Consider the following 23,674-nt stretch of genomic DNA (forward strand, 5'->3'; position numbering starts at 1 on the left):
CCCCCCCCCCCCCCCAATTATGTAAGTTCGTTGCTCAGCTTGAACTCGCTGAGAGGTCTGGTTCACACTGCATTTAGTGATGATGTACTATGTGAGGCAAACCTAATGAGGAAAACAAGAGTGTCAATACATCAGCGAGAGCAGAGATGCAGAGAGAACTAATTAGTCTAGTTTGTTATTTTCTATAGTAAATATTCAAATGAACTTTAATGTTTCAATGCACATACTCTGCTGCTGGGACTTTCAGGATAATGACACACTAACATAAATACTCTAATGGAGTATATCATTGATATAATTCTCTTTAATGAAGTTATCCCAACAGACAAGGACATGCAGAGTAGTGCACAGAATACTCCATCCATTCCATGCCAAAATCTCAAATGTCAAATAACGTACCATAGGACTTATAATAGAAAAGGAAACATTTACATGGAAATTATATGTTGATTCAGCTCATTTGTAATTTCAAAAATCAGTAGTAGAAGAAGTGCTCAGATCTTTTACTTAAGTTAAAGTAGCAGTACCACAGTGTAGTAATAGAAATACTCTGTTACAAGTAGAAGTCCTGTAGAAAAAAAAAGTACAAAAGTATTTGTGTCAACATGTAATTAGGGTCAACTGTTTCAACGCCCATTCATTTGGCTAATAATATCAAAGCAGGTGCTTTAAGTAGTACTCATTATGCAGAATGACCCATTTTAGATTGAAATATATAATCATATACCCTATATAATCATATATATTATATTACTGGATTATGATTAGGGATGCATTAATGAGTGAATTACTTTAATGTTGTGGCTGAAATAGGTGGAGCTCATTTGAATATTTTATATACTGTGTGATTGCTAAACCTAATAATCTAAATCATATGTTATAAGTTGATTTAAAATTTGAATTAATTATCTAAATCTGCAAAGTAACAAGTTTTCATGTTGATGTTGTAAAAAGTACAATATTTACCTCTAAAATATGGTGGAGTAGAAGTATTAAGTCCAAAACGTGGAAACAATCAAGTCAAGTACACATACTGCAAAATTCTACTTAGAGAGCAGCAATTATACTATTTTCTGGTCTTAGTTTTTGACTCCTATCTAGCAGCCTGACATGTTCCGTTATCTGCAGCTGCTTCAATACTTTGGTGTTGTTTAACATGACTACCGGTATAACACGTTATAAAAAACAGAAAAGACAATAAAAAGCATAATATTTTCTCTTTAAGTACAGTACTTGTGGGGGTACTCCTTTTAAAAAGAGAATAAACCAACAGGCTGGTAAAACAGGCTAATAGATAAGATAATGGCATTGTAAATATTTGTAGACTAAGCAGCATTAACACTGATGGAGTACTTCAACTCTAAAGTGTTTTAATCAAACATGCAAACTCTGCTACAAAGGTTGGTCAAATTGCAGTGGACTGCTAGTATGCCAATACTATATTTTTAGTTGTTATGTTTGCAAACCAGCTTCAAAATGCCTCTTGAGGTATGGTAAACAATTAAATTAGGGACCTTATTTTACTGTTTAGGGATTTCAATTAGTTGACTTTTGATAGCCAATAGCCTTGCAAAATGATGTCATGAATAAGTGGGTTAACATACATCCTTATCCATGACGACCAGTGAGTGAATCTTCCTGTTTTCTACTGCACAGTCACCTGCAGACCAACTACAGTAAGACCTTCCAAAGGGGGAACGTGGACTTCCTGGAAACTCCTGAGAGCATCACCACCATGCTGGTTCCTGGTAAGAACATTCATTAGAGCTCCTGTCTGACTCTCTACCCACATCACACTCAAACCTAACACGTCTAATAAAATCAACACAACTTTCACCTCACACATCGTACATGTCTAAAGGGTAAACTCCCCAGCCTCAGGTGCCCTTTGGTACATCTATCATCAATCACAAAGACACGCTGTGCAGACAAACGATCCTCCAACCCTTGGCATAGAACAAGACTTTAAATTCTAGTCAGAATGCCAACTACATCTCATGGCCTACCTCGGGATGAGTTTGATTGCTTATCTTGGAAAATAAATTGTTTATGTAACTTAATCTTTATGATATCATATTAAATAACAAAACTTTAAAGTTATAATCTAACTTTTGTCAATCTGCGCGACAATTGAAGGCAAACTGGAAATGCACCTCTTTAAAGCTAACTATGTAAAAGGACAATTAACAGTCAGTTACTTATTTTTTTATTTTCATATTTTTTTATTTTTTTTATTTTTCCCACTTGTTGTCATTTTTCCCAGCACTTGTTTTAAGCAATTGTCTTTGTGTTGTTTTTCCTACATTATTACATGAAATTGATCTTAATTCAGTCTCACAAGCATCATTACCCGCTTTACATAACCAGCCACACGCAGCACACAGGGCAGTGCTGAATAAATGTGTCATAGCTTACACAAATACACACAGCCACAGAGAAGAACGTGCTCAGTTTCTCATTGATTGGGGTCATTTTTGTGGGTAATTTCTTTCTACTTCTGTGCCTCCTCAGCCTCATGGTGGGTCCTCAACAACAACTGAAAGTGTTGACGGGCACCCTTCACAGATCACCACTGATCGCTGCAGAGAGCAATATCCATCAACACATTAGGAAGACCACAGCACACACACACTCTTGAAGTCATGGTGATTAGTATTTATGGCCTCCTTCATAGTTATAGGTGGTAGTCTGAAATAGTCCACGTGTTTGTTTACACTCCTAAATGATGCTCTGACGTCCTAAAAGCAATGGCCTCATCAAACAGAGACTCATCTGATGATCTAACATCATCACTGTGTTTGATGTGACATCATCTGTAACCCAGGGTAGGTCATGAGAGCTGTGTGTGTGCGTGCGTGCGTGTGTGCGTGCGTGTGCGCATTTGTGTGAGGGAGAGAGAGAGGGAAGGACAGACATAATTGTATTAATTATAGCAGCTCTGGGAAGCTGATTAAACCATTATTCTGTTGTTGTGTATTCAATGTGTGAAATAAGATTTTTAAAAAAATCTGTTCATCACAAATAAAGATGATATATTGTTGTGTAAGTCATGTGTATCTCTTTTTCACTCTTTATGTGGAAATTATTATTTAATTAATTATTGTTATTTTATTTTTATATAATTACCTCCACGTTTTTTATTTAGCCTGGTTTTTGGTTTGTTTTGTCTATTTGGTGATGGAAATTTGGAAAGGATGGATGTTTATTGCATAATCCGATTTGTGTGTTTGCAGAGTCAAAATGATGGTTTAACTTGAGATTATAAGTATTTCAATGTAACAAAAAGTTAACTACATGCCACTGTTGGTCTGTTTTCACCTTCTAATGGTATTAGACCATAGCACACACTCTAAAAGCTGTTTTAAAGCTGCCCAAAGTGCTGCAAATGCAAAGGTTTGCCTATGGCACCACCATGTGGACAGGTAGTGTCAAGTTGGCGTATCCCCTAAGATTTACAGGAGACATCACACCCAGGTAAAAATCTCGCCTTTACCAGGTAACTTTAAAGAGCTGATTTCAGGAGCATACAGTACATCATTGATTTTACTGCTATTTAACTTAAGATAGGTGGGTGTGGAAGAAAAGTTCTCTCAGGTCCAATTCAGTGGCCGGTTCAGACCAGAATGAGGCTCTAACACAGTAGAAATGTCATTCAGAACATCAAGGACTTGATCAGTGAACAGAAAGAAAATATTAAGACGAGACTAAAACTATTTAGATAATTCATTTTCTTCTACATGGGAATCAATACCTTCTGGTCACTCGACTTTCATCAGGACATATGTTAGTTTATAATTATACGGATTAGAGCACACTATTGTTTTATCAGTTTTTGTAATATGTTGTTTAATAATAATAATAATGTTTTTTTAATATGTTGTATTTGTAAAGCTTCTTGCATATTTGGATCTAGGGACCTAACAGGAGTGGAAGAAGTGTTTAGATTCCTTGCTTGAGTAAAAGTACAACAATATAATAAAATAGATTAAATTAAATTATTAAGCAATTCATAAATGTGAGTAATATCAGCAAAAATGTAGTGAAGCTCAAAGTTCCAAAAGTACTTTTTGAGATAAAGTACTCAATTTTTTTATACTACTGTATAATTTGTATTACTGGATTATTTTTAATGACATTACTGTGTAAGCAGTATTTTAATGCTGTAGCTGGTCCAGTTATGAAATGCTTAGTTATATATTGTTAGATGGTTTATTTTTCACTAAAAAACAGAATCCAACAGTAACTGCAGCTATTAAATAAATGTAGTGGAATAAAAAAAACTGCAACCTATTTTACCCTGAAATGTAATAAAATAAATGGAAATAATGGAAAAGTAAGTTTCTCAAAATTACTTTAAGTACATCCTGTTTGTTTGAATCTTATATTTCTTCACAGCCAATGAGCAAACCGAACAATACAGGCAGTTTTTACATTTTATTGATAAATTATCATTTTTAAAAAGACCCAAGAGCAATCTTCTTCTTTCACCGCTCAATACAGTTTTCCAAGTAATGAATTTGAACCGTGTACAAAGAGGTTTTTTAACATTATTTTCTGCTTCATCATCATCATCATCATCTTCATCATCATCATCATCATCATCATCATCATAATCATCACATTCAAAACAAGGTTAGAAGTTTGAGCTGTGCCCACTGGTAAATGTTGAGAGACTGGATGCTGATTTAGAGCGAGAGTGTTCACCGGAGGTCAGAGAGCGGCGATTATAAGCTGGGGGGAGGAAGATGAGGATTTACATTCTAACTCACAGGCAGAAGGAGCAAAGACAGGAGCATCAAAAGCTTTCAGCTACCTCAGTGACAGAGCAGAAATAAGTCAACATGCAAACTAAGTCACCATGATGTGGGATAATTTCCCACTAGTGAGAAGGCAACGGAAATGCAGTGAATAACATAGGGAGGTACGGTTCAAAAGAACTCAAATAAAAGGATTATTGCCATTGTAAGTTCAAAGCTGCATGGCAAAAGAAAAAATAACACTTTGATTAAAAAAAAAAAAAAAAAAAAAAAGCTCCCTGAGCTTTTGCTCGTCTTGACTAATACTGGGCAGCAAAGTTGGCACACATGGATATTTAAGGATTACTTTTAAAGTGATAATTTCCAAGTTAAATCAGATGCAATACAGTCAGTGTACATAGGCAAGGTAAATGGTTACAATACAACATGGGTATGCAGCTTTCTGTAGCAGGAATTAGACTAGCAGCAAAACAACATACAATTGCATATAATCGTAGTGCAATGGGTAAACTGTTCTTAGGAGGATGTCTCATTTTGGTCTGGTCAGTAACAAAAGAAATCAAGTGCTGAAAAACACAAAAGACTAACACTGGTCCATAAACCAAATCCAACCAGGTTGCTAAACTACTGTTTTTTTTTTGTTTGTTTGTTTTTTTAATGTAATCTTGGCATTCATTTTGAGGCAAAAAAAAAAAAAAAAAAAAAAAAGATTCTGGATTTTGAAGGATTTCAAAAAACCTGGGAAGAATTTGAGTCCTTGTGGACTACAGGAGGACTGATAAACATACATTAGATTTGTTCAGCGAGTCAAAACTATTTTGAACATTCCAGACACAAACACAACAAGATACATCTCCAACATACACCTGTTTAACACACTCCTGTCCAGTCGCTCTGCAGATCTTCCACTCTGCTGAAGATGGCCGGTTTGAAATCTAAACAAGATGGAAGAAAACTAAAAGTGTGGTTTGTTTTTCCAGCCGCGCAGGGCCGTGCAGAGTTGTGCCGCGCCCGCTCTAGGCAAAGCTATTCTCCGGGTAGCTGACTTTGATAGCACCCCAGTAGCAGGCTCGTATCAGACAGATGAGACCCAGCAGGTAGGCAAACGCCCAGGACACGTACGTGGCGTTATAACGATTGGCAAAGTCCCGAGTACCAACCTGTTAATACGGAGAGGAGAAAGAAAACATAGGTGAACTATTAACAAGAACAAGAATAAAGATTTTCATTTATGCATTCATAAACTTTTATCTTTATGGAGAGAGATTAATAAAAGACCTTAGTCTATGTATCAGTGATGTGATCCATTTCATCAGTTGCAGGGAAATTTAAATGAATTGCAACGAGCTCAGTAACCTCGAGTTAAAATATTAGGGACTGTAATACCATGAGATTATTATCAAGTGATTATGATTAGACCAAGTTGTGAAAGTCTGATTTGACTCTAATATACTGTGCAAAACTGAACAATATGTAGTTGTTTGTACAAAATAGTTTTTGTTTACTCAACAGTCCAAAGGCTTAACAGGCCAAAGGGAATTTGATGCATTGTAAGATTGTGCACTACAACCACTACACAGGATCTGTCATTTTATATCTCTCTTGTTACTTATCTACTTATGTTTAATCTAGCAACACGGTAAAGCACCTGTGTACATTTTTTAAATGCTGTGATTTAAAGTTTCTCAACTCGGCCAACCAGCATCTACTGGAGATTTCCTGAACTCAAGACTATGGATAACAGTATCTGCCGGCCGGTCGGTCGGTCTGGATTGCCATGACATTTTTAAAAAAGGCATTTGTGTACCCCAGAACATGATTGCTACTGACTTTGATGATTCCCTGACTTTCCATCAAGTGCCACCATGAGGTTCCATTCTTGGGGATTTTGAGTAAAATATTTAAATATTGGATGGAACTGCTTGAAATTCTACACCCATATTGTTCCTCTCAGGATGAATTGATCTTGCACCATCATCAGGTCCTTTGGTTTAAGCCCAAACACCATCTAAAGTAATGGCATTCCCATCATCCTCAGCTGTAATTTGTGTTAAGTGAAAGTTAGCAAATGTTAGCACGTTAACATAGTAAACTATACCTGCTAAACATCAGCATGCTAACATTGTCATAGTGAGTATGTTAGCATTAACATTCAGCACAAGTACAGCCTTGCATAGCTGCTAGTGTGTCTGTAGACTTATCTTTTTAAAAAAATCTCCATACTCACTTATAGTCTCGGACTTTCTTAAGTTTTATTTTTTTAAATGTTACTTCAGTTCTGTCACTTCCATTTTATCGTTCTTGTGTTTGTTACTGTCCTGTCTGTGGTATTTCTTGCTAAATGCTTTCATTGTGAAGCACTTTGCAACGTCTGTTTTAAAAGCACTACACATCATACATCTTTACTTACACACTTCAAACAACACAAAGACCGTACTTACTGTTAAACCCACTCCAATGAAAATGCAGATCATTCCTACAGTAATATAAGCACAACAACGCCTCCTAGGGAGCGCACTGCCAACAGAGGATCTGCAGAAAGAGAGTGAGAAGATAAACATCTCATCCTTCTGTATTTGTATTGTTATATGGCCATTGTTTAAAAAAAAAAGAAAAAAGAAAAAAAACTTAAATTGAACTTGAATATTTCCAACTTCAGTATGAGTAAACAAAACTTTGGAAACATTTTGAGGTACAAAAATGGTTAAATGGTTTGCATTCTGATATTTACTAATGCGACCTCATCCCATTTCACAGGAAAGAAAATCTATCTCTTCCTCTTTTCAAGTCACACATGAAAGTGCCAGAGGTCAGTCACACAACTTAAATTTCAGCCATACTCCAGTGACTGCACTAAAGCACCAGACTGACATTAGTTTTCTGTTTTGCTTCACCATTTCTTTACTTTTTTCCCCCCCTCTGCTCTCACATGCCTCTCATGTGACGGGACTCAAGCATTCTTCAAGAATTCAGATGGCTTATGGGAAGCCTGATCACCTGATTTATAACTTCTCTTACTTTCTCATTTTGCTGTCACGTTTCGTCTCTGTTCAACTCTCTGTTTACATCTGTGCCACCTGAGCATATCGATCATTTCAACTGTGACCATATATGGACCAGACCTCTTTTCAAAAAATGTTTTTTTAAAGACTTAAGCACTGTACATCACTTGCAAAACAAGAACTAATCAGGCAAAGAAGAAAAAACTTCCCTACAATACTTTACAAATGTAAGTGGGGGATTTTCTTCTGTGACGTGTTACTTTATCAAAAGTTATCAGTTCCTTGTAAGCAATCATGTAAATGTACTTGACTCCATGTTACTTCATCTGTTACTGTTTTGACTTCTGTTACAAAGAAAAAAAAAAATACAGACTAAGAAAATACGGATGGAAAGACATAGAAAACAGAAAAGATAATGAGACACTGAGGTGAAAGGTAGAAATGAAGTCAAAGATTATTACCATTACTATTTGCTATAAACAGATTAAAATGGTTCAATGGTCTCCCAGAAAAGGATAGGCTAGACAGAATACAAATCCCATTGTATGTTGTAGTGCTCATTATATGATGACAACACATTTAAATTAAAAGCACTTTATTACTCCTGACTTCTGACGGCTGGATTATCATAAGACAAAGAGTTGTTTTCCCGGAGGAGAGATCTTTTCATCACACATTTTATTTGTAAAACTCGAGGAGAGGACACAGGAAGTTTTTTTGTTTGCAGTGTAATGTTTTATGTATTATTTAAAAAAAATAAAAAAATTAATAAACATGTTGGCGTTATGTTTCTTTCTGACAAATGTTGTGGTAAATAAAGATAAGTAAATATAAATAGAGAGAAAGACAGAGAGAGATGTAAATAGAGATATTGTCAAAATATTAAATAAAATACAAGGAAAGATGGCAGAAGAGGTACAGGGCAAGACAGAGACAAACACAGAGGTATAGAAATGGCAGATGCAGTGATAAGAAAGAGATGCAAAGACAGCAACTTGTTTTGATGTAGGCTGTCTGTCGTCTCAGCATCCCTGCCTGCCCTGTGTAGCTACAGTAATATCATCACTTTTAGTCACACCTTTCAGTGCCCTCCCACCACCTCTCAACCCTGTGACCCTCCTATCCCATTCCTATTACATGTATTGAGGCCAGGCTCTAATTCCCGTCACGCATCTAGCTTAGCCTCCATCACCTCCACTCCCCTCACCTTACAAAAACTACAAAGTCCATAAAGTAAGTGCTTAAAAACTTCACCAGCAACAAGAGCTTAACGTTAAAACTACAGGCTGTATCCCACCAAACCACAAACCTACATGAATGAGTGTCTATGAAAAACACGTTCAGTGGAAAGTTAGTGATTTCTATGTTTTAAAGTATTCTGCTTCCTCTAACATACAGTAGTTTGTTTTACTTTGAAGACCACAAGACCTGCAAATCATTTAAACTTTACATCACCATTAACCATTTTCAAAACTAGGCTTAATTTGTTCGGATTTTTTTTATTTATTTATTTTTATTTTTATTTTTTAAAAGGCAGCCATTGGCTTATTTCTGCATTTAATATAAAAGCAAAGTTGCAGATTCTTCACCCTCATATCCACTTCATAGTGAACATCCAAGACTGCATTAATATAAATAAAAGTTATATTATAACTATGACACAAACATTTTAAATGCGTCTGTAAAACTAACAACAACTAACAATAATGTAACTTTGACAAAAAATCAACACAGACTTGATGTTCACTGGGATGACTGTAGACTTTAAAAAAAAGTCTGCTACATGATTTTTACACTTCACATGATTAAAATGAAAAAAACAAATGCTGCCTGCAACAGTCAGAAATAACATCCAAAAACTGAAAATAGTCAGCTAAAATACATGAGTTGGCAACACACTGCTACAGTGATTCACATTGTCACCTTTGTGTACTGAGTTAGATGGAGGTTTGATGGACTCACATTTTTTTGCAGTGTGGACACTTGGCTAGCGTGTTAAACCGAAGCTCCATCCACTGTGAGGAAACAGAAGAAAAAAGCTGTTAAGGTAAATTACAGAACCATCCGCACATGCACATGTGAACACAGAATGTAACAACACTATAATCCGACTGTACTTTTATAACAATCAACACAAGAACTACAAGGAATGATTTACCTGATCAGTTATTATGACAGTCTGACACTTGTAAATGCATTTATTATGTCTTTGTCAAATAATATATCCAAAATGTGTGCTAAATTAGCATTTTGAATTATTGTTATATTATATTAGTAAGGATTGTTTAAATACAATTGTTTCATTAAGGGTGTTAATAATTTAAGGTCCTACTGACACAAGTTTAATATGCGACTTTTGACTTCTGGCTTCAGAGAACCAATGAAAAATTCAGTTGAAATTCAGGCCAAAGCTTTGATTTAGATTTTTGATCAGCTTTGATTCTAAGCCAATTTTATATTAAAAATCTAATTCACCTCTCTTTAACTGAAGCTCTCATGAAAGCCAAATGTCTACAAAGTCATATTTTCACCAGTGTGAATAAGGCCACAGATTGAACTGGAGCAGGTTAGGCTGTTGTTAATATGTCCACCAGTATAACCAGCTTTCTCAACCTGTTGTGCTGGGGGAGAGCCATCGCTGGGGATGCCAGACATTGGCTGGGATGACATGGCGTCCTCACTGCCCTACAGATGTCGCAAGCGACAATGTGCACAAGTTTAGAGGACAATAGCACTGATTTTGACCTGCAAGTCAGAATCACACTGACTAAATATCTCAGGCTCTTCACCTTCTTCCTTCAATGAGACACCTTGCAGTTTCATTTTATAAATATGCAACATGACAAATAGAGGTATACGGTATTTAAACCTCCATCAAAGTGAACATGTCAAATTACTAATCTTCAACACAGGGTGTAGGAAGTCAATTTCATTTAAAATGGGAATAATCTGCAAAAGGCTGCAACTACACTGCTATTAGGTGTTAATGACCAAGACGAGGAAAGGAAACATGCCCCAAATGCATGACAGCCACTTGCTAACATCATATTCTGTTTTCATTTCAACAAATATAAAAGATCAACAGGAGAAGAACATCTTATTAGCTGTGTGCTTTGGATGAACTTGAATAAGCTATACCCCTCACAACTATGTCCCTATTGCCATCACTAAATAGTAAAGAATACGCTGTGGTTTTTCTCTCAAGATTATTAATATGCACGTACCAACAACAGCACAGCAACACAATTCTGCATAAACAACTCTGTGATTGGTTAGTCTGGTTGTCTTGGTGGGTTTACGTACAAGAAAGGTGTTGCCACAGTGACCGCAGACCACCCTCATGCCTTCAGGTTGGATGGGCAGTGCCGGCTGGGCAGGTTGCTCCTCTGGGATAACCATCACCGGGCTCAGGTTGATTATGCGTCTGCTGTCAAAGGAACAAAGAGATGGACAAGCTAATATTTACAACCAATCCAAGACAGGATTATAAATGTTTTTGATGACATGAAACTACAGAAAGGGCTTGATTTGCCATATAAAAACTGACTTTTCTCGGTAAACAGACTGAACATGACTGCCTGCTACCTACCAGTTTGGTCGAGGACATCCTATCCTCCTGGATGTGTCTTTACAGATGAGCAGGCAGTTACAGGGACACCTCACATATTTCTTCCCTGTTGGGGGGTTCTTGATGGGCTGGAAGGCAACATATCAGAATCTGTTTAATACAGAACGCAAAGCCATAAAAGAGGGGAGCAGTTGGTTTAAAATGCTGTAAAGGGGACATAGCAGAGCTGTTCAGACCTAACAGGTTGTAAAAAGTATGGGGAAAATCAATAACTTTACCTTAAATCTATAAAATATATATTACTTCACCTATCAGCTCCAAATGTCCATATTATGTCCTCTGACATGCTGTTTTTGTCATTTTTTTTGTCTCTGTATACAAGACTCTGTGCTGTTTATGTCTACACACATTGGGCTTGCCAATGGTGTAAACGGTTATTACAGCATACATTTTATTCATTTAACACTTATGTTACATATTAGTTACATATGTATTTCATGTAAAAACTGCATACACACATAAATACACAGCTGCAGACAGCTTTGAATAATGCTATTCCAGTAGCAATTTAGAATGTTGTTGTGATTGGAATTAGACTGTATTGAGAAATGTTTAAGTTATGTAGAGTAGTTGATCACAGGATGCCTGATGCACATTGTTCCAGCTTCAGATTTATATCTGCTGTGTTTGGTGAACCTTAGCTGAAATAAGATGCAACAACTGAAGGCCAAACACTATTAATTAAGCAACGTTTGGTCCAGTGTAATAGAATATCATATGGTGAGTTGATATATATAAACACAACAAACATCAGCCAGTGGAAATGGCTTTTCCCACCCAAGTGCGATGACAGCCATTCATCCTCCTTGCTGTTTCCACCGACAGCTCAATCAAAGCTCTCAGATAGACACAGGGGGATACATTTGAGCCATATGGAGCACTTATCACTGGACTAACTGATGGATGTGACAGATGTTTACATCAACATCTGATAAGTAGACATTGCCATGATGAAAAATAGTCAAAGAATTGGCCTGCATAGAAAATGGTGTCTCTCTTGATAGTCCGACAAATTCCATGTTTTATCACGCAAAATACAAAAACACAGAAAAGTGTGTGCATGTGTGATTAGATTTCTGAAGAGATGGAGGAGAGGAGAGCAGTGATAAGCAGCTCAAATAAAACTGAAGACTAAATGTCTTTACTCAAATTGACAGTTGAACTACCACGACTCAACCCCAAGAATCATTTATAAAGCCGTCATCGGCCTCAACAATGGCCTCCACTTACTGTAGCTTCATTGCAGACTGTGCACTTAACCACGTGCTGATGCAGCTTTCCATCCAGATTTATGAGCGACTGACATACGCGGCAGTTGATGACAGGCACACCGCCGGCGTCAGGGCTGGCGATGGCTGTGTAGGGAGGAGGTAGTTCGGCTTTGAGAAGAGGAGGAGGGCAAAACACACAACACACGGCCAGCTGTTAATAGTGCATGCATCAATAAAACTATAGACATTATCGCAGTATCTCTGGAGGTTAGCTTCACACCAGAACTTATTTTAATGTCAGAATGTGTCATTGGTTAATAAATGCAACAAAATACAGCTGAAAGCTCTGAAGGACATCCAGTAAATTGCCCTTAAAATTTAATTTTTTGTTGAACTGCCATTTCCAAAGTTAAGATACATAATATGTTGGTGACCAGGATGCTGAAGATTTTAATTACATTAGACATAAAACAGTGTGATGTGGGCAACGTTTGGAAGTAAACTGCCTATGGATTATGTGGATAACACACAACAAAATCTTATTTCTAATGAAGGTCTAACAGACCAAAATGAAGTCATAATCTCTGATCTCAAACAAAACAACAAAAAGCTGCTGAAAAAATTGCTGTCCAAAAGTCCCAAATCTTTGAATGTGTTTAAAAACATTTTTTATAGACTTGATACATCAATCAACAACTATGCTGATAATTGACTGCTTGAGATATTGTCCAAGCAAGGACATACAAGGTTCCGACTTCTAAAATGTAATGCTTTTATTAAACCAATAATGAAAATAATCTCTAGTTGCAGGCAGCCCTAATTTATTATGAGCTACCCAGTATAGTATACAATATACAAAAACAAACATCTGATGCATCCCAAAACAACGTATAATTATAGAAGGGAGCTGTTACAATACTTGCTAGTGTACTATAGGCAGCCTGGAAACTCCTGCACATACTATATGCAAACCCATGACAGCCTGTGTGCTACACTGAATGTTAAACATGTGACTCTTCTCTCTTTGTCAGGGGCCGAGCACTAATCTCTATGTTTAAGAAAGAAACAATGGGCCCTTTAGGATACCACAGTGATGGCGTAAAATCCACTCTCTGCCAAGCTGCAGACAAAGTTAACATGTGTAGCATATGAGCCATTTTCTTATTGTGAGGCTGTGGAATTTTGAGGACATATCAAGATGGTATAACGTTTGAGCTACAAGTTGTATAACTTATTCATAGTATTCAAAATGAAATACTTCATGTCACTTTAAAGAAACATGTAAAGATTGCAGCTACACATATTTGATTGACATTGGGGGTTTTAGACTTGTTCAGTTGGTTGTTCAGTTGGTGTTTTAGTTGGATGAGCAGCAACATTTAAATGTCCCTGCTAATGAGGCTAACAAACTATTTTGTTTGAGAAACAAAGATAAGCCAGGCCACTAAACTAGTGTTTTAAGGTCCATAAACAGGTATTATCAACATGATTAAATGGCCAGACTTAAAAATGTTCTTTTAATGTCTGAAAGACCTAACTGACTACAGCAGCCATTCAAATGAACTCTGTACTGTTTAATCCCACATTAACATTGTGTAATTAGTCTACATTCCATGTGTTTTTCAGGGTTTTAATATATCTAATCCATAGATTTACAGCAGTCACTACCTTTGCTACTACTGTAGTAAGTACTTACATAATGTACAATCTGTGTAATACTTAGATTTGCATTAAACCTTTTCATTCAACCTGCAACATTAAATTAATTTAGTCATTTGTCATCATTTGCTTCTAATCATTTTACAGTAATGAAAATTCCATCAAATATAATATTTCAACTTAAATTAGAAGCAAAGTTATATAAAATATGTATGTGTCTGCAGTTATACTGACTCCCACATTCTTCGCATACTAACAACAAAGTACAGATTTACTGCACAGCTCAGGCAGTGAGCATTTGTCAATCAACAGAAAATTAAGATGCAACAATTTTGATAATCATGCAATTGTCAAGTCTTTGTCACACAAAAAAACTCCACAAAATCACCAGTTCCGGCTCCAGATGTAAAAAGCTGCTTCTTTTCTTTTTCCTCCATTATCAAAAAAAATTGTATTTGACTGTGGTTTTTTTTGGCAAAAAAAAGCAATTCAAATGGGTCAATCCAGGTTTAGTGAAATTATGATTATCATTTTTCAGTATTTTCTGACATATTTTAGACCACGCAAATATTCAGTTAATCGACAAAATGATCAACAGGTTAATAGATAATTGAAATAATAATTTGATGTATAGACAACCACTAACAGTATATTGCAGTCTATATAACAGGTGTCTCTTGAGAATGAAACCTTGTGTCTCAATGAGATTACTTATATAAATAAAGGTTAAATAAAAATAGATTATCGCAGTCTCTTGTGATACATTATCAAGTCTTTGGTAAGCCTGACCCAAGTACTAAACAAAACCACAAAGGAGGCATTTATTTCACAAATAACCAAATCCTTTCACTCTGAATGAGATAATGGGACGAGTCAACAGGTAAACAAGCTCGTCTTTAAGACTGAGCGACACTGGACACCACAGGGACAAAGGACACCCCATCTAATTGGGTATGGCTAGAATTACAACCAATCCATGCCAAACTGGACGCTCCTACTGTGTGCAGGCAGCACATGGAGAAGCATTTTCTATTTAACTGAGTTCATCCAAAATGTAATACAGTCAGATGCAGACTGTATTCTCCTCTCTAACAGTATGAAAAAAATCTTTAAAAAAGCTTGAATTCAAAGACAGTCAGCACTTCTCTCTGTTATCCACCACCGGCTCTCAATCTCAGGAGAGGCCTGTTTCTACTCGCTTCTCTCTCTGCTGTGGTGGAGTTGTCCTAATGCATGTTTGAAACTGAATATAGAAGCAATAGGTTTTCAATGGCTTTCCTCAGAACCAGAAGTAAGATGATAAGACGCTCTACTACAACAATCTCCACCAACAGCACCCCCACATACAGTCATTATCACACCTTGTCTAGCTGGTACCATCACTGATTGGGTGACTTGTGATTTTTAGTGAAGAATGGCTGAGAAGCTGCTCAGAAACTTTTGGGTCTTTTTTGTTTCCTGTTGCTCATGTGGCATTAAATTAAAAAAATGTCTTTAAAGTTAAAAGGATGAGGACCTATATTTTCATTATGTCAACAAATCCTATCAATAAAATTAAAACCAACAATCAATTAGTCCGCCTCATTACTTTCTGTCTCCCTCACCCCATTAGTTCCTATACCAAAGACGGAAATAATTAACTTTCCTAAAACATCTGGGCACTGTAGTTTCTAGCAAATGTTACTCAAGCAGGAGTAAATAGTGTAGGCCTATTTGTTTGGGACTCTTTTCAGTCGTGGATTAATACACATTTGGAGCTCCAGTGTAGGGGTGAACGACATGGCCTTAAAATAACATCATGATATTTCAAACTTTTTTTGCAATTGCTCAGAAGGTTTTCCTTTCTTTGACATAATGTTGCTCCGATTAATTACCGTGAAGCGAGCATGCGATGTGGTGATAATCGACCAGCTGTCACCTGAGTTAAATTAGATCCTGGCGTATCTTGTCTCATGGTTAATGCAGTGGCTAAATGACGCCGGTCATAATGTAGTGCTGCTAAAAGGATTTCAAACCCCTTCCACACCAGTGATGTTCCTTTTTTGGAGCCAGCAGCAACGCAACTTTCAGCAGTGTGTGATGCCGCTTATATATGTAATCGTGACGTAGTCAACTAATAAAAGAAATATTGTTGATAATAAAAACATTGTTGTCATATTATATGCAGGTATTTTCTTGTACAATATGATATGTCACGCCCATGACTCAAAATAAACTACAGTGCCCATGTTGACTGTAATGAATGTGGCTCATTAATGTGTCTTTAATAATGTTTGGACAACAATTGAGCTCTATGGAACAGAAAAATAAAGATGTATTAGACTTTAGCTAAACATACACTTGTTAGTAGAATCAACTCATTGTTGGTTTTGGTCTTTTCAAGAGATTTGTATTATGTAATAAAACATAAAAAATAGAATATTACCAGACTCATTCTTCCCAGTTACCTTGGATAACTAGCACTTCCCTAACAAGCTAAACTGTGCAGCATGAGGATAAATGTTGCAGAGTCCTGACCATGACTTTGCCTTAATATTTTGCCACCATCTCTGGTTTAAAAGTTTGGATAAAATGCGCAATTTAACAGCTTTAGTAAATCACTGCTACTGAGTAAAAGTAAAGATGAAGAGTGAATTTCTCACAGTAAAGATTAAAACACTGTCATGGGTTGCACAGCCTATTGTTTCAGTCAATTTATTCTGCCATTCAAGCAGAAAAACCAAGCAGGTGACAACCAAAACAAGCACAATACAGGGCTAACCATTCAGACGCAGCCAAGGTCATTGGTCTCCGCCTCTCACCACACTGTGAATACACGTCTAGCTAACACAGCTGAATACAAACCGACGGTAGACAACTCTGTTCATCTGGTGAAGCAGTGATTAATTACTATTGTGAAGATATTCCAGAAATCAATAGAGCAGAGATTGCAGTCACTTTCAGAAATAACGTATTTTACTCAATCCTAATCACAGCTCATGTTCACTCAGTTTCCTAAATGCAGCAAATTATATATTATATTATAAGTCAAAGCATCATCTCAGTCATTGGGTTTTCCGAAAACAGCTCAGTTTTGGCATCTTTGATTGATAGAGGATTTACCCCGTATTGGCTGATAGCATATTGTACCCCAACAAACCCAGAGAGCCGGGATTAACTATTTACCAGAGTGCAGAGAGGGAGGAGAAACTATAAATCATGACATGTACAGACATTCATTTAAGCTTTTACTCAGTCTGTGCTGTAACATCCAAACAGGATGCCAGTTCACAGGTTATGACAGTCCAGTCTTAAAGTCTTTATGAATAATCCAGGGATGAAATATGAGCTCTGCAAGATTTGACTGCTTCTGAACAATAACATTTTCATTTTTCAACATTTTGTTTGCTCAATATTAGCTGTTTGTCCTAAAATGCTCTGCAAAGAGTATGACACGGTCAATGAATATTAATTTGCAGCAGACAATAGTAAAGACATGTTGTGTTTTAGGAGTCCAGAGGGAACTTTGTGTCTGAACAGTGTCTGAAGCTCAATTTGCCTAAAACAAAACATAATCCTTGAATATGAGAGTTGGATGTGTATGTTTTTGTAAAAACACTAAGAGGGAACTTTTATCAAGTGAAGCCTCCAACTAAAAAGAAATAGCATGTCTTAATGCATGTATCCATCTTAAAAATGGGATTTAATCTTCTTCTAAATACAGAATCAGACTAAATTCAGTGCAAAGTTCAGTCCTGACAGCGGCTTCTGGACTGAGGATTTATGAGCTGTAATTGCTTTGGTCATTCAGCCCTGCATGCATTATGGTGCTCTAACCTACATCCAGCTGTTTACTAAGCAGAATGTGGACAGTGTGTCAGTTTCCTAGTTGTGGACGCACGTTTGTGTTTAAGCTGCTAGTATAGGATTCAAACAATCTTTGCAAGATCAAGGCCAAATATGTGTTGCTTACAGTCCAGTTTCCATACAAATGAGTCAACTGACAGCTAGATGTAATATTATGACATTTGAAACATGCCCTGCTATGGGCTTAGTCCCATCCACGAAGGACACATCTGGGCATTCTGTCGATTTGCAGCTGGGACAAAAGGCTATCAGGCTGCCATCATCTGCAGTGGGTCATTTCGCCCCCGTCAATCACCAACATACAGCTCACATCAATGAGGCCTCATAGAGCATTACGACGTGAAGACCCAAAACATTACAGGCCCCAGTTGGTCGTGATGTAAGCATTTCTGCAGTAAAAACAGATATTACTGATGCTGTAGGCCCCGTTTTTCTAACCCACTGCTCCAGTTCTCATTTCTCAAGCTCCACCTTTTTCTCAGATGCCGATTGATTGCCTTTGCCTCGCCTTGAATTGCTGCAGTTTTATATTCGCACAAACTCGATACGCCCAAAAATGACTCCGCATGAAGGCTCTTTGCATGTCGTGTGTTTACCTCGGGGACTTGAATCCTGCAGGTACGGGGGAGCAGTGGGTGTGACGTTCTCGGAGTTGGGACCCGACAGCAGAGGAGATCGCTCGTCCATGCCGTCGGACGCCATGTCGTTAACCGCGAGAATTGACGGGCAGAGACGGCGAGGAGACTCCTGGCTGCACCGAGTCTTCACCCAGCACGGAGCAGCAGCCAGTGGCTGGTTGTTGGTGCCGAGTTGCTCCGGTCCAGCAGCCCCGGTGACGGCAGCCTGGAGGAGGGAGGAGCTCCGCGGTGATCCCCGCCCCTCACTGACATGACCCGGGGCATGGGCAGTGCCGTTAAACCGTGTAGATGGAGCTAAATACTGCACACATGACATTTTGTGCGAAAATTATTTCCAAAAGTTGTATCAAGTGTTTTGAAGTTTGTAAACACGTGCATATATTATTTGAATTTTAGTCCATATTTTAATAAAGAACTAGGCTATATAAAATGTCCTGTTTGGACTATTTTTAAAGATATCGTGGGACACAGTGGTATATCAATAAAGCAATTTCATCAATTTCTAGTTTTCGCCACTAGATGTCACTGTATGGTTACTTATTTTCTGTGTGGTCCATCAGTATTTGGACCATAATGTGTTACAGACCAACCGTTATGACACAAAAACTGTATACATATACAGGACAACCCGTAAAATATATACATATACATGTATTATTTTTCAACGTGTGTGTTTGTATATGTATATTTATATGTTATTTTGTGTGGGGTTGTATGGATGTATAGATGTGGCTGGCTCTGGCTCCTCACTGCATCTGAGAAGCTAATAAGAGATTGTTAGAAGATGAAGGGTCGGGTCCATCATTTCACCCACTCACTCAATTATTTCATTTCATTTTAAAATTTAAATGAAATAATTGCCAAACCCATTGCCGAAACCCAGTTTGGCTATGTAGCCTAAATGACCATAATAGTTCACAACTGGCAGTTTATTAGAAGCACCGGCCCAACAGAGAGCTCAGTGGTCAAACAATGGATCTTGGAGCCAGTAACATATATTAGTAACCTAATAAGGTCTATACTTGTACATGTTGCATGCAATTTTTTACATGCTCCTAAAAAAGATTTTGATATAATGTTTAACTTTTTTTTTAACTTTAATTTGTCCATGATGTTACTGTCAACAACATGTAGATGAAAACTAAACTTAATCAAGACTAAAATAAACTGTTCTTAGCGTCTAGCTTACTACAATAATAGCAGAATGATGAAGTATTAAAACAGTTAAATTATAGAGAAAACAGTCATAGCCTAAAGAAGGAGCAAATAATGCAATGCCAGTTTTTTTCAATTTAAAAATAATATTAGGCGAGTTGTATTTGTTGCTCTTTCCAAACATTAACTTTTAAATGAATTGTTATCATCATGAAAAGGATGTATTTACTGAGAGCAGAACAATAATGTGCTTTAGAGATGATTTGTTATTATTTTCTCTACGAATTGCAAAATAAAGCTGTTTCCTAAAATTTGCAGTAGTTGGCGACATTGCAACATAGGAAAATGGCAGACCCATCATGGCCAACGCAAACAGTATGCAACGTTTAAACTAGTATAAACAATAAAACATTAAGACCAACATACCACGACAACAAAGCACAACACTGGGTAATAACAAATTCAACACGTGAACTGGTTGTTATGGATTCATCACGACCTTATTGCATATTGGCACAGGCAAAGCTACCGAAATTGAACCCTATCCAAAACTCCTTTTCTCAGACGAGCGTCAATTTGGGAGCTTGAAGGAAGGAGTGGAAAATTGTGCAAACGACCGCGAGTTGTATATACAAAGAAATAAAATACTTGTTTTCCAAATGGTTTTAAAATCATTAGGATCTAAAAAAAAAAACTTAAAAAACCCATCTGGCTACCACCAGCAGCTGTAGACCAGAGCCATACTGTCTGGACAGGTCTAGATGGATCTAATGCTGCATTTTACATTCCCATCTTTCTTTAGAGTTACAAAACTTTTGTTTTACGGTTTGTCCTGACATTCACAGTACATCCTTTAAGATTGATGGTGTGTGCCTCATGGCCGTTCCTCCCCTTACATTACAACACCCTCGATAGTTTGTGCCAAACTATCCCATTCCTCGTTGCTTATGTCAGGGTGAGAGCCTCGGGCTACATGAATTCTTTCCCTGGTCTTTCAGAAGAAATAAACTCAGATGCCAAGTATGTGGGACAAAACAAATGTAAAAAAAAACCAACCTTTGTTTGTTCTTAAAACTGCATAATAACAAATGTTATGGGTGTATCTGAATTAACAGATTAAATGCACAGGTTGTGATTGCATGATGTTTAGAGCGTTTTGAGTTTAAAATTTAAGCCTGCTGCTCCTGTTTAGGACATTGTAAAATGGCTCATAAATTCCACGAACATCACACTACTCCATTCAGACGACTTGAAGTCTTTAGGGGATCAAAAAGATGCAAATGAACACTTATACCAGAAAAGTACAATTCAGCATAGAAATGAAAGTCCACTTTTAGGTATAAATTACAGAAAAGCCCTGCAGCAGATCTACTTTTTCCAGCATGGCTGTCTGGTGTATAGCGCTTATAGGCTATGTAGAGAAAGTAGATATTTCCAGCCAGACTACAAGTGTAGCTGAAGATCATTGGGTTAAGTTTCCCGCAATTACTCCACAGACTCTGACGGAAAATCCTTGCTCCTATTCTGCTGTTACCGGGCCAGTAAATACTGATTCACATCGCATGTTACAGGCTGCAACGACTCATTTTTTCCGACGACTTCAGGCACCGAAGCAGAGTCTCAGAACTCCCAGCCTGCTTCGTCGCTTTGCAAGGTAAGACACGTTACATACATGAGCGGGCGACATGTATGGGCCTACGGTATAGAGGGAAAAGATTGTAGGAGTTAAAGTTGTTGCACTGGTAAGGAATAGCGGATTATCTGTGAGGCTTCTTTCTTCTTAAACTTTCTTCTGCTGGTAAACCATGAAGCTACCATAACGAGAGTAAAACTTCCGGAGATAATAAGAAATAAAACATATGCTTTAGCCCATGAGATATGTAAATTACTGTACCGAAAAAGAACACTGCTCTTGGTGGAGACATATGTGGCAGAACTGTATCAATTAACCTTGGATCTTTATATTTAACGTAACCTAATGAATACCTTTATTTTGAAGGTGAAATCGCATTGTGCCTGTATTGACAAACTTTTATGACAAAAAACCTATACTACATTACTTTGAATTGGATACCTTCATAAACACGGGTCTCATCTATCATACCATGATTGAGTCTACGGTTTATTTCTTCTGCCTGTTTTGACATCGTCGTCGGCTCTGTGGTTTGCGATGCATTGGTCAAGCGCGCCGCCGCTGGACTGGAGGACACTACGCCAACTCGACCTGTGTATTTAGATGTTGCCACAACCATGGTGGTAAAAGGTTTTGGTTCAGGTTTAGGAGGGGGAGTTTTGACTCCTAGTTAATGCAAGTAACGTACTAGTGGAAGTAGAAAATAATAATGATAATAATTGAACATTTCGATTTCACTGAGAGCTACTCCACTCCAACAGGTGGCGGTAATCAAGCAAAACGGCCGCCGACCACTGTTAATGTGAAGAAGAAGACGAAGATATGCGTCACTTCAAAACAAAAGTGCTTCCGCTCTGGTCGCCGTGTCTTCAGGAAGAGTCTCAAATACTCCCGACAAGGACGACCAAACGTCAAGTAACAAAAAAAACATCTCCCTCCCAATGTCCAGTGAGTGAGTTGATAATGAGAGCTCCGATGTCTCCAGCATTAACCAGGACGCTCTTTTTCTCACCACTAAAGCTACAGTAAGCTGCCGTTTAATGCTAGCTAAATCATCGGTTCACCGAGCACTGCTAACTTGCGTCATTCATCTGCCTGCTGTGGCTAATAGGGATTAGCTCGCCGTTAGCTTCACGGTAGCTAAGTGTAAATGTGGCTGCTCCAGTTTCCATTTGAGCTCCACTTACCGTGAGTTTCTCTTTTGCTGACTCTGTGTTGTGTTTTTGAGGAGCTGTTTGTCCAGCACCTGGCTCTCGCTTCATTCAACGGTCCGGGAAAGAAACCAACACTCTATCGTACAGCGACCTGGCTCAAACCGCGCAAGGAGAAGGAGGTTTTCCACTTTCTTACAGGTGAGACCCAGCCACAGGCTGGTAACGTTAGACCTACAGGGACTTTCTGAGCACGTAATGTTGGGCACTACTAACCTTCTCTACTATAACACATCAGTTTAATAAGTATCTACCTAAAATGAATGCCGTCTACTACAAAAGCCATGCAATATCTATCACCACGAAGGTTATAATCAATTTCATGGTCATTTGGATGCTGTATGGGAGTCATGGAGATTCTGTACTGAATATATTTGTATGTGGCTCTATGTATATCTATAGTCAACTCAATGCACAAACTACATCTCCCAAAATGATTATAAAGTTAAATCAACACCTCAGTGAAACATTATATATATAATATATATATATATATATATATTATAATAATATATATTATATATAATATATATATAGAAATATAAATACCATACAAATGTGAATTACATGTACTTATTGACTAAACCAAGTATTAGGAAGAAACAAAGTGGTCCATTTTATATAAAATACCAAGTGGTTCATACAGTAATCAACAAATGTTTTTTTTCATGATGGGGTAGCTATATTCGGTTATTGACGAATACCTTTTTTTTCAACACAAACTTGCACCGCTTTGTTTTCTTTGCAACAATCATAAATGGAAGTTGCCACAGTCTTATTTTTTCTGCAACAATTTTAAAGCAGTTTTTGTCGTAACCTCATTCTACCAAGGACAACAATAGCTTTTAAGATCTATTTCCACAACCATTCATCATTATTCAGATGCTATAAACATAGTTTCACATCACTTCACATTGGTTCTGGCAGGAATGGC

The 23,674-nt window shown here is 37.4% G+C and overlaps 3 protein-coding genes across 6 annotated transcripts in view; 2 read left to right on the forward strand and 1 right to left on the reverse strand.

Annotated features, from left to right (window-relative positions):
- Positions 1-3,046, forward strand: part of necab1 (N-terminal EF-hand calcium binding protein 1) — a 25,476-nt gene extending 22,430 nt beyond the window's left edge. The window contains exons 12-13 of the mRNA XM_032535970.1: positions 1,657-1,748; positions 2,512-3,046. Coding sequence (XP_032391861.1) covers positions 1,657-1,748; positions 2,512-2,540 — 121 coding nt within the window. The 3' untranslated portion in view covers positions 2,541-3,046. The remainder of the gene's footprint in view (positions 1-1,656; positions 1,749-2,511) is intronic.
- Positions 3,047-4,417: 1,371 nt separating this feature from the next.
- pip4p2 (phosphatidylinositol-4,5-bisphosphate 4-phosphatase 2) lies at positions 4,418-18,975 on the reverse strand. 4 transcript variants are annotated; one of them, XM_032535748.1, is made up of 8 exons: positions 18,700-18,975; positions 12,618-12,766; positions 11,349-11,455; positions 11,063-11,186; positions 10,374-10,444; positions 9,722-9,778; positions 7,199-7,289; positions 4,418-5,917 (listed from the first exon to the last, which is right to left on the reverse strand). In XM_032535748.1, the coding sequence occupies exons 1-8, from the start codon at positions 18,803-18,805 to the stop codon at positions 5,774-5,776; spliced, it is 849 nt and encodes a 282-aa protein (XP_032391639.1). In that variant the 5' UTR covers positions 18,806-18,975; the 3' UTR covers positions 4,418-5,773. The 4 variants fall into 4 exon arrangements, with proteins under 4 accessions (XP_032391639.1, XP_032391640.1, XP_032391641.1 ...); XM_032535749.1 differs by having other exon boundaries at positions 9,722-9,774; positions 10,373-10,444; XM_032535750.1 differs by lacking the exon at positions 10,374-10,444 and having other exon boundaries at positions 9,722-9,774; positions 18,700-18,973.
- Positions 18,976-21,321: 2,346 nt separating this feature from the next.
- Positions 21,322-23,674, forward strand: part of si:ch211-57n23.1 (uncharacterized) — a 34,182-nt gene continuing 31,829 nt past the window's right edge. Inside the window, exon 1 of the mRNA XM_032535080.1 lies at positions 21,322-21,550. The gene's annotated coding sequence lies outside the window, so the exon portion shown is untranslated. The remainder of the gene's footprint in view (positions 21,551-23,674) is intronic.

Source organism: Etheostoma spectabile, chromosome 14 (assembly GCF_008692095.1).
Source record: "Etheostoma spectabile isolate EspeVRDwgs_2016 chromosome 14, UIUC_Espe_1.0, whole genome shotgun sequence".
NCBI lineage: Eukaryota > Metazoa > Chordata > Actinopteri > Perciformes > Percidae > Etheostoma > Etheostoma spectabile.